General features: G+C 40.0%; 1 protein-coding gene across 1 annotated transcript; it reads right to left on the bottom strand.

Annotated features, from left to right (window-relative positions):
* Positions 1 to 7,218: 7,218 nt before the first annotated feature.
* bhlha9 (basic helix-loop-helix family, member a9) lies at positions 7,219 to 8,406 on the bottom strand. Its single transcript, XM_058412478.1, has one exon. It carries the CDS (start codon positions 8,285 to 8,287, stop codon positions 7,454 to 7,456), a length of 834 nt encoding a protein of 277 aa, XP_058268461.1. The 5' UTR covers positions 8,288 to 8,406; the 3' UTR covers positions 7,219 to 7,453.
* Between the last annotated feature and the right edge of the window lie 3,824 nt (positions 8,407 to 12,230).

Here is a 12,230-nt window from a genome sequence, read left to right as displayed (position 1 = left end):
GACAATTCCATGCTCCCAACTTTGTGGGAACAGTTTGGAGCTGGCCCCTTCCTCTTCCAACATGACTGTGCACCAGTGCACAAAGCAAGGTCCATAAAGACATGGATGACAGAGTCTGGTGTGGATGAACTTGACTGGCCTGCACAGAGTCCTGACCTCAACCCGATAGAACACCTTTGGGATGAATTAGAGCAGAGACTGAGAGCCAGGCCTTCTCGTCCAACATCAGTGTGTGACCTCACAAATGCACTTCTGGAAGAATGGTCAAAAATTCCCATAAACACACTCCTAAACCTTGTGGACAGCCTTTCCAGAAGAGTTGAAGCTGTTATAGCTGCAAAGGGTGGACCGACGTCATATTGAACCCTATGGATTAGGAATGGGATATCACTTAAGTTCATATGTGAGTCAAGGCAGGTGAGCGAATACTTTTGGCAATATAGTGTATCTCAATATCAACTGTTCAAATGACATTATTGTGTATTTCGGCATTATTGTGTATAAAATATATTTATATATATTTATTTGTTCATGTCAAATTATGTACTTGTATTTGATTACATCTTTATACGAATTAACAAATGCAGTAAATGCATTTACCGCAAACCGCCATGTCCCGTGAAACAGGCTCCTCCAATGTACATGGACTTTCCTTGTCACACAAGCTTCATATCTTATCTCATGCTCCCAACTGAATAAGAGTGAAAACCCCAGACTCAAACTCAGGAAGTCCAGAGTAAGAATGAAAGAGAAGCATAAGTGCCAAAGGCAATTCATTTGAAAGCATGTCTTAAGAATAAACACTAGTAATACTAAAAGAGCTAACTTTAACGTATTCATCAATGACTGTCTGCCTGGATTAATTTAATGGTGAGTGCTTTTAATTTATTTATGGTGTGCCCAATCAGGATTTGATCCCTTATCTGTTACATAATGGAAAATGTTCATCGCCAACCCCCCTGCATGTTGATGCAGTGCTTTCTGTCAGAGGCCTGAGTGTTGATGTGTGAGGCTGCTGCCTGGATGATGACCCTCCTGCTGTGTGGAGAAGGAAGGAGAAGGCGACTAATGGCAGAGCTGAGCACAGCGGGGTTCCATATCTCACCAGGAACGGGGTAATTTGTCACTTCTACACATCCACAGTAGCAGCAGGAAGAACAGCAGCCCATGACCAATTCTCTTGAAAGCCCTGCTATACATCACATAAGGAATGGGGACATCCAGGACACCAAGGACACCATGGATATAAGCAAAAAATAAATAAACCTTTCTTCCCTGTTAATATTATCTGTATCTGCTCTGTAATGAATTTAGAGCATTCATTTATCACTAGTAACTGTGTGGTCAGGGTTGTGGTTGTTTAATGAGGCTACTAGTTTGTTTATATTGTAGGTAGTAGAACCACGTAAATTCATAAAAAGATATCAGGCAGGCAAAAATAATTGAAGTGATGTAGCTGAGGCTAAAAAACACTGAAGCAGAGACAAAATTCACACACCATGCTGACACTGACATTTTTGCATCAGGGTTTTTTTGTTTGTTTGTTTTTTCAGTTTCTAACATTGCCAATATTTTTTGGGGCATTGTCATAGAGTTTTATGTAATTAAAAACAAACAAGCAAAAAAAAAAACAACAGCTTCTGGTTTATGCCCTGCCCACTCCTGGTTTATATCCAAACACACACAAGAGCATGAAACAGATGGATATGCAGACTGCACTAGAGAACCTCAAAGAACATGGTACTGGCTCCTTAACACCATCAAGAGATTTTTCATTTCCAGATACTACTCATGTTAATGATCACCATCAATATAGCCATGGCTGAACATTTTTTTCATTGTCTGTACCGCTTATGTAATCTTTCACTGGGTCATGGGGAGCCTGTGCCTATCTCAGGCGTCATCAGGGCAGGATAAACCCTGGACGGAGTGCCAACACATCGCAGGGCACACACACACTACAGGCAATTTAGAGACTCCAATCAGCCTAGAAGCATGTCTTTGGACTGTGGGAGGAAACCTGAGCACCGGGAGGAAACCCACCAAGCACGGGGAGAACATGCAAACTCCACACACAGCGAGCAGGAGCGAGACTCAAACCCAGGATGCTGGAGGTGTGAGGTGAACATGCTAACCACTAAGCCACCTGACTGAAATTTAAGAAACTTATTTACTCACTCAGACCTTTAAAACTCACAGAAAATAACATCATCAGCCTTAAAAAAACGCTTTGGTTGTAAATCAAACTGAGGCATTCACTTTTAAAGCATTTAGCAGACACACGTATCAAGAAGAGCTGCATTATCTCTTAAAAACACTAGTTCACAAGATCATGGATTAAGAATATTTTCAATCTTAAATACCCTTTTGGGGGGGTTAGTACTGTGTGAAAAGAAAGACACTACAAAGATAATGTTTTTTTATATTTATATATAATAGAAAACAAGGTCATTTAAATGCTTCATGCAATTTTGAACTAAATCCATTTGAACTAAATGATCATTTTTTAATAAAAAAAAAAGTAGTTGCAGTCTGTATGTACAAATCTGAGAACACCATGAACAACATGAAGTGAGGCTTAGTGAACAGGGACTTATAAACTGTGATGAGGTAAAAAAAAAAAAAAAAAATGGCTGCCTCTATAACAATCCAGCTTGACCTTTATAGTGACTCCCGCTGTGTTCTCAACTGCTGAAGAACTGGATGTTTATAGTCTAGTTTAGCATTGTGGCTCTGGTGCATAACTAAAGAAGCAAACGTCATGGCTGACTGACAGGATTTAAGCAGAAAAGGACAAGATTTGTGGGGTTTTATTTTTTTTGGTCATGTTATCCCTGGGGAAGCACATGGGGAAAATGTATTTATGAACTACCTTTACTGTCTGCTTTTGTCCAAAATATTCTGCTTTTAAAGAAAACTATTACAGTACAGTGTTACTTTTTCCAGATCATACTATTACTGTATGGAGATTTTTACTTGGCCATTTGATTTTCTTAGTCAGTTGTAATCTTTAATTGTGGAACTTTGTTTGAAAATGTTTCCACATGCTATGTTGGGCAGCTGATATTTTAAATTCTGTCATTTGGTCGTACCATGGGTTAAAGCAGAGTTGATCCTCGACTCAACTAACCTCTGACCTGGTCAGTTTCATCCAAAGACAAATCTCACTGTGTGTATTGGGTTTATGATGCTAGTGTTCAGTTACATGCAGTTTATGAGCTCTGCTTGGTGTAGAGTGGCTGAGACTAGAGTTCCTTACTGCAGTATGATAACACCACCTGGTGGCTCAAAGTGAGAGAAAGGACGAAATCTGGGGTCAAACTGGGTTCAGATGTTCCTGCTTAATTCTATCCTTTTATTTTAAAGTTCTATAAATGTAGATGATCTGTATGTGTAGATGCATGGTTTAATACATATAAAATACGGAACCATTTAAGTAAATAATTTACTATGTTGTTGATGACAAATATTCATGTTATTTTGCAGCATTTCAGTTTTAAAATTGTTAGCATTCCTGTTACTATTAGCATTACTTAAAAAATTATTATAAAAGTGTTTGCACCCACAGGTCCCTACCTGTAGCATCAATATAATTCATGTTTATCGATTTACATATACTCCTGCATTGTCACAAGTAGCAAAATGCTAAAACAGTGCATTGTATATAAAGATACATAAAGGTTCCTCGCTTTTTTTATTTATAATGTCATATATACACCGATCAGCTATAACATTATGACCACCTGCCTAATATTGTGCCGGTCCCCCTTTTGCTGCCAAAACAGCCCTGAACCATCAATGCATGGACTCCACTAGATCCCTGAAGGTGTGCTGTGGTATCTGACACCAAGATGTTAGCAGCAGATCCTTTAAGTCCTCTAAGTTGTGAGGTGGGGCCTCGTGGATTGGACTTGTTTGTCCAGCACATCCCACAGATGCTGGATTGGACTGAGATCTGGGGAATTTGGAGGCCACCTCAAACTCGTTGTGATCATCAAACCATTCCTGCACCATTTTTGTTTTGTGGCACGGCGCATTATCCTGCTGAAAGAGGCCACAGCCATCAGGGAATACTGTTTCCATGAAAGGGGGTACATGGTCTGCTACAATGCTTAGGTAGGTGGTACGTGTCAAAGTAACATCCACATGGATGGCAGGACCCAAGGTTTCCCAGCAACAGTAGCTCATCTGTTGGATCAGATTACACGGGCCAGCCTTCACTCCCCATGTGCATTACTGAGATTTGGCCCTGTCACTGGTTCACCACTGTTCCTTCCTTGGACCACTTTTGATAGATACTGGCCACTGCAGACCCGGAACACCCCACAAGAGCTGCAGTTTTGGAGATGTTCTGATCCAGTGGTCTAGCCATCACAATTTGGCCCTTGTCAAACTCGCTCAAATTCTTACCCTTGCCCATTTTTCCTGCTTCTAACACATCAACTTTAAGGATAAAATGTTCACTTGCTGCCTAATATATCCCACCCACTAACAGGTGCCATGATGAGGAAATAATCAGTGTTATTCACTTCACCTGGCAGTGCTCATAATGTTATGCCTGATCGGTGTGTGTATATATATATGTATGTTTTATAACTTGTATGTCCAGTGCGTAATTGTCTCTGAACCCTTGTATCCTCTTTTCACTAGTAATATTTACTCCTCAGTCTTTCTGTCATATCTGATAAATAGTCTTCTTGAAATACTTTTTATTATAGTCATGTAAATAGAGGCATCTTCCTTTTTTCACCAACAAACCACAGGGTTCATATTTTTCACTCGGCTGTCTTTAAATAGTTTAAAATACAGTGATTATTGTTATGAGGATTCTTTGTGTTGGATACAAATTGCTTTGTGAGAATGAACACGATAAGACAATTTAACTGAACAGTCGACTTAATATTTAATTTAATGAAGCTATAACACTAAATAAGCTTCATTCATAAGTTTATATAAAGCACCTGTGAGCGGTTACGTGACGTTCCACTTCTACATCCGTTCAGTCTTGCATGAACAGGTCTGGTTATGATTAATCCTAACCCGCTCTGTTATAAATGTCATTTATTTCACACCTCGTCTATGACGCAGTGCTGTGTTACTTTTTCCTCTGACTGCATTGGGTCAGAGGAGTCACCATTTTCACTGCTCTGCGCTGATGTATGTATGACTGTACGACCCGCTAAGGTCAGACGTTACATCATGAATGTTTATTTAATTGGTATTCAGTTTTTCTTCCAGTTTGTAGACATTACAGTAGCCAATTCCCATTCACAATATACTCATGTAAATAAATTTTGTGGGAAACCTTGAGGGTTCATATTCTTCACTCAGCATGTTAAAGAATAGTAGAAAGGTATAATATCTTGCATTCTTACATATGCCTTGCATATAATCTCTTAAATCTTTGCTAGCTCTCACAAAACAACATGTACATAGTAGCAGATACATTACAATGGGTAATAAGTTTCATTCTCTCTGTTACACAAGTCATTTTTAAAAAAAGTTATATACACTCCTTGAACCTGTCTGATGTCAAAAAGTCACAAATGACTAGTACTTGACTTGAGTATTAAAGTTGATTATATGTGTGGTGAAAGTGGAGAGAGAATGAGTGGAATTTTCTTCTTCAAATGTAGTAAGCAAAGGTAAAGTATAGATAGTTCACTGTGGCACAATAGCAAGCCAAGTGAGATTGTGATGGCTAAATTATACTACTTGTAAAGGTGTTTGATGCATTTTATCTGGCAGCTGAACTCTCTGTTCTGTATACAGTACACAATCTAACAGATGGATGGATAGACCAGTGTTGTTCAGAGAAGAGATTAAAGACTTCCTCCGCCCCAAGAGAATCCTTGGAAAGGCTTTGACATTGCTCCTGACATTCGTATAATATGTAAACCTGTTCATGCATATGGTTTTATGTTCGATGAACTTAGCCAAATGAGTCATTGTTCATCATTTGGGTTCCCATGGAACCCAGATTCTTGCTTGAATATCTCCACCAGCTCAGGAGACTGAAGACGTAATGGAGGCGTGTCAGACGGACAGAGTTGTGTGCCGTGGGGTTGATGTGTAAGTGTTATTATTGACTCATGGCATTAGAAAGTCTAAATTACAACAATCGTAGCATTATCCAAATCAACGGCATATATATTTGTCATCTGGCTGTTTGTACCTTAGTTTGTAAGCTGTGAGAAAGTAAAGTATGTTTTCGCTTATTACTGACATGACACAGAGGGACACTGAACTTTTTCACATCCTTTAAACACCTTACAAATAAAGCATTTGTTACAATCAACTAGGATTGTGTCTATATGGCTGTCCTGGCCATCAGCCAGTAGTAGGCAGGAAGAGGAGACGTGTCGTCACCTTCATTTGTCACTCAACGTTCTTCGGTTGAGTCAGGGACGTCCATGATTCATGGTAACCTCCGGAAAAAAAATAATGATGAGAATGAAGCCTGTACCTCCTACACCTCAACTCATCGGTTCCTCCCCTCACACCAGATCCAACTTTTTTTTTTGTTCCCCCAAAACTCTACGTGTGGCTCTGTGAAAGTCTTTTCATGGTGTTTTTCCACATTCTGTGACATGGTCTGCAGCCGACTGTGTTGTACGGCATCACTGGAGGCTACAGGACCAGGGGTTTTCTCAGGCAGCCAGAGACATTTTCCTGCTTCCTTCCTGAGAGTTCATAAATCTGTCTGTCGGCGAATGCTAATGGTCTGACATTAACGTTGTTTGCTTTCATTAACACACAGAGTGAGGAAGTCCCCTAGCAGACTCAACAGACCAAACTAGTGAGGGGACGGTTTGACTGCTGTTGTGTTTGGTGCCTTATTTTAATCCCTCTTGAAAATACATTTACATTTGCATACATTTGCATGAGCAGACCAGATGAGAGAGTGCACTGAGATTGATATAAATTAAATTGAATTTGCATTCAGTTGAATTTGAATCGCAGTTTCTATGTGCATTGGATTTGTTGATTTTTTATTTGCTGCAATGCTATGTAAAAGTTACAGAAAAGTCCCTTCCCTTGAAAAAATTACTCAAGGGAAGAGTTTTTATGTGTGTTTTTTATTGCTATCACAATAAAATGCTTAAATCTGTTTTAATCATGAGAACAGCAAAAAATGAGCTCAGTCCACTTTGTTATTTTGTATTATTTTATTAGAAATCAAGGATCAATATATTTACAACAGTTCTGAATATCTTCCTTTTCATACAATCAGTGATTCCTGAGTATTTTCGGCATTGGTACATTTTATATAACACTTTTATTTACCTCTACATCCATTGTGCGTTTTTGAGGCTTTTGATTACATTTGAAATATTTATTCATTGTACATGTCATTGTACATATAATTGTACAGGTGATTGTCCAATGTCATCAAGATTGCACCTACACAGTGTCCTCATCTCATTTCATCACAGTTCCCTCAGGAAAGGTGTCATAACATCGGATAGCATTGTTGAGGACCTGCCTCCTGGAGATAGCCCATGTGCCAAGAGAAAGGTCGAGTTGCCTCACCTTGCCCATCCACATAGGTCTGAGAACAGGATCCCCAAACCCCAGCCTGGTAGCCCAACCCATCTCCCAGGCACCCGTACCGTGGAGGACTGGCATTGTCACTGGCAGGACTGCTACAGGATCCACCAGTTGCATACAGCTGGACATCAGGTGAGTAGCAGGAATAGTGTGGCGATAGTGGACAGGTGGAACTCACGTGTCTCCAGTGGTCCATGTGAGCTTGCTGCTCTGAAGGCAGTCTGTGCATCTGCATCTGGTGTGCCAGTGGTTGCTCCCAGGACATGTAGCCCTGGGGCTCTAGATGGGTCGGGGACACATGTCCAGGTTCTCCGTGGCATTCCTGGTGGTTGCAGGCTTTGTTGGCTCCGTTGGGTGGGTTGTTGCTAAGAAACACTGATAACGCTGAAATGCGGTTGATGGCGCGCTGCAGCGTGGCTATCTTGGAAAGGCGTTTGCCACTCAGGTCATGATGGAGTGCCACACGCAGTGCATTGAAGGCCTGGTTGTAATCCAGAATTCGCTTCCTCTCTCTCACATTGGCTGCCATTCTCCGGGCTTTAGAGCGCACCGGCCTGCTGCGTTTCTTTGGCCGTCCTTCATCTGCCTCACTGAGGTTGCTACTAGGACTTGCGCTGTCAGTATAGGAACCTTTTCGGCTGCTGTCAACGGTGTCATCGTCGACCTGAGTCTCCAGACTCAGCTCCAGCTCCTCCTCTGAGAACTCGGAGCCAGCGAAGCTGCTGCGACTTGTCATTGCTAATAGCTGGGACTGCTAGGTGCGTCTCGGTTCTCCAGTTTGCCGTGGAGTTCAGTACCAAAGTTTCAGCTTTGCCGTGTAGTCCAGAGCTTCTTTTGACTGGCGCCACCAGACACCATATGATTACCTTTGCTTCCACCTAACAGGTACGGCTGCTTTTTAAAGCACCTTCTCCTAGAGTCACATGGTACAGTCACCCATGAGGAATGGTGCGCTGTGTTTATGAGTTCCCTGCAGGCAAATGTATCAGTTTGCTGAACAGACACACCTTCCCCTGAACCTCACTTTAGAGCATAACATTGTTTTTTAACCTTTCACTGAAAGGCTTTGACACAAACTAAAATCAATGCGTTTTCAGTTATTAATTTCTATCTGGTGAATTGCATACATTGAAACAATTACAAACAAAACAACCATCGAAACAACACCAACACCATTTTTACAACCTAAAATTCTGAAAGGTCTGCTCTCTCACACTTGGTAGTTTAGTCTTTGATGGGAAGATCTTGATATTGGAGATTTACTTTACCTTAAACAACTACTTCACTGTCATCCTTGGCTTCTTATTTACTTATTTCATTACTTTTTACCACTTTTGCACCCTATACTTCAGTCAAATCACCTTGAATTTACATTTGCATATCGGATGTTTCAAAACATTCATAAAATAAATAACTAACTAAAGACATCATTGTGAGAAATTGTGAATGAAATTCAATGGGTTTTTTTCCCCTCTTGAGGTGTGGCGATTAATCACCAGGTCCATCAACTCCATCTAAATTTGTCTCTGGCCCATTATCACAAATTGTGTATTTATCAGATAACCAGTATTTTGTGTATTTCCTCTTACACTGTGTGAGAAGAGGAAGAAAACAGTTAGGACCCATTATTTAGATTTGTCCAGAGATGCAATTTGTAGTCTCCGGAGTGGCGATCCTTGCTCTTCTGGAGCAGGGCTTTATGAACTGTATAATTTGCGTGTCTTTGTAAGACTACTATAAATCAAGTCTCAACAGCACCTGAGGACAAACCTAGATAAGGACCAGGACTTCAAAGCTGGGGAAAAGAGGGCAAATATTTTACAATTATAACATGTAATAGTTGCTTGCTCAAGCAACCCGGCATTTTACACCATGGTTTGTGTAGCTTCTTTAAAAAAAAAAGAAAGATGCTTGTCAAAACAAGCTAAATTCTTCTCAGTTCAATAGTCAAAAGACAGACAAGACTTTTGATGTGGACATTTTTCTTTTTCTCTTTTTTTTTTTCTTTTTTGAATGCCAAAGTGTATTACATCCACTTGTATGCCCTGTGCAAGTCCACCAGTGTCATGTTTGTTCATGTTTCCATCATCTCTGAGGCATTATGTCAGATAAGTTCAGTGATCTCTGACAAGACTGAAAGTGGGTTTGTTTTTTTACCTGAGCAAACTACTGATAGTGTTTCTCATCTGTCCAGTGGACCAGACCAATACTTGGTTAGGATAGGCCGTGGCCATTGCCCTGCACCATATGAGAGGTCATGTCTGAACATGGATCCCTTACTTTTCTCCTCTTTTATGGTGGCTGCTGCGGCTGAGTGACGCCAGCCGTTAAAGAGCTAACGATGTGAACATTTCAGCCCTTTTCAGACAGACACATTTTTACTTGACAATAAGCCCCCATTAGGGGTTTTGTGTACAGCGCTGAGAAGGATTCTTGGTTTTGATGTTCCCTATAAAATCAATCTTCATGCAAGTTCAGTGTGGACAGCAATATGGTTATGGAGATGCCAGGGACAATGCACACTCAAATGGGATGCATTAATATTTGCATTTTACATTTTATCTATAGTCCTGAGGACTTTCTCATGGCAGACAACTTAGTTGCATCTGTACCTCTGACTGTTACAAAGCGCTTTCACTGGAGACTCCTATCACCAGTGTTAAATAAACATCTTAAAATCTGTCTGTTTCTGACAAGCAGAAATGTTAATGTATTAAATAAGCATAGTGATATAAACCTGTGATTTGTAGTTGCCCTCTAACCATGACAATCAAGAATTCAGCAGTATTGTGGTGTAAAGGTGTTTTAATGCATGTTGGAAAAATACTTGTTAAACTATGGACCCAGAAAGGGTGTTAACATTTCCCATATTTAGACCGTATTTCATAAAACCAAATATGGAAATATTGAGATTCAAAAATTAGTGTCAAAAACAACAGGACAATGCAGAACTTAAACACACGTTTACTGCCCAAGATTAGTGTCCAGAAGCTTTTTGCCAGTGTGTTATAATATTACTGAAGATCATTTGGTATGAATAAGTGGTTGTTTCAGTAAAGCGCGGACCATCCCCCTGGACCAGTCGATGATTTATAAGTGGCCCATGTCAGATTTTATTGTCTCCCATTGAGAACACGAAATCTGTGCCTCAGACCATCCAAGTCCTTTCCTTCTGACAGATGACAAGACACTAGTAATTATCAGCCGCCAAAAATAAATCAAGGCCTTTACTGAGCGTCCTGCGACACCCTTGAAGGAATAACCATTTTCATGACGAGGGGAACCTGTCCAACGACACTTTCCTGAGATTTGTAAATCTCTAGCTCAGGCCCACATAATGAGCGGTTGTTACTTGCGTGTTATTAGAGGTTTGTGTCCTACATTATAGATACGCGTTTCCTAAGGGGTAGTTAGAGTAATGAGTAAGTAGAGTCCGGTTGCTAACCTTGGCTTTTGCAGAGGTATGTTAATGTATGTTTTTGGCTTTCCGAGTGGAATTTTCACACCTCTATAAAACATATCCTCCTGCCAAAGACAGATTGCCTTGGGTAGTTTTTAGTCTGTTCATCTAACAGTGAGGTAATTTTGATTTTATCAGCAAATGACTGTTGTTTACAGCTCGGGATCTAAAAATTTTTTTTATTTGATTTACTGGCAATCAACAGGGATTAGCATAAAAAAGGACACCATCCCAATAATTGAACTCTTCATTTAAATGATTTCATCTTTCGTTACTGACACTACATTTTACTGTAATACCGTATAATACTCTCTCTCTCTCTCTCTCTCTCTCTCTCACTCACTCTCTCACTCACTCTCTCACACACACACACACACACCTGCCGCTTCGCATACTGGTTTAACAGAACCACCCAGTCTGAGTCAGTAGACACATCTCTCACTCTCACCACTCAGGAGAGAGAGAGAGAGAGAGAGAGAGAGAGAGAGTGATGAGCAACGCTGATGGATGAGTCAACTCTGAACACACTGCCGGTCCAATTACTGTATAAAAGCATGCAAATTACTGTAACTATTGATGTTGGTTTAGTATTTTTTTTATGAGAGTAAATACACAAAGGCTCTATATGAATTAACAAAATGTTATTAACTGATCCTAAGTGTTCAGAAGGTGTTGAGTCATTTTTAGAATAAGTTTATATTAAGGCAAACATATTAGAACAACTTATTAACAGGGACTGGCATGGCTGACACTCCACATTTGTGCTGCTATTTTAAAAATGTCTAATAGAGTAAAAACAGTAACACCTTTCAAATATTTATGGAAGGAGTCTCCAATGTCCGCATTTGGTAACGGTCAGGAAAAGGGACAAAAAGAGGTGCTGGTGAGGGAAAAACTTTTTAGAGCTGTTATAACAGGTCATACCAGGACTTAACTATAAAAGAATAAAATATGTTGTTTATTAATAAATTAAAATGATAAACACTGGCAAACTACTGTAGTAAAGGAGGAATAAAATACTTTCTATGGGAACTTTATCAACTTCACTTCATCACACTGTTTTTTAGTCGTGGGTGGCTAAAATTTGTGAACTTAGTCAGCACTGAGATAAAGGAAATGTGTTCAAAGCTATTTGTCTGTTTGTCTCCAGTTTTCTGTGTTCTGATTTCTTTTCTGGTAAAGGTATGATATGGTAAAGTATAGGATCTTGGCTTTTGAC

The sequence above is a fragment of the Hemibagrus wyckioides genome, linkage group LG16, assembly GCF_019097595.1.
Source record: "Hemibagrus wyckioides isolate EC202008001 linkage group LG16, SWU_Hwy_1.0, whole genome shotgun sequence".
In the NCBI taxonomy this organism is placed as follows: domain Eukaryota; kingdom Metazoa; phylum Chordata; class Actinopteri; order Siluriformes; family Bagridae; genus Hemibagrus; species Hemibagrus wyckioides.
The sequence above is the reverse complement of the archived record's forward strand: the minus strand, read 5'-3'. Positions and strand labels throughout refer to the sequence as shown.

Excerpts from the sequence above, each read along its gene's own strand:
- bhlha9 (XM_058412478.1), bottom strand. The coding sequence starts at position 8,287 with ATGACAAGTCGCAGCAGCTTCGCTGGCTCCGAGTTCTCAGAGGAGGAG.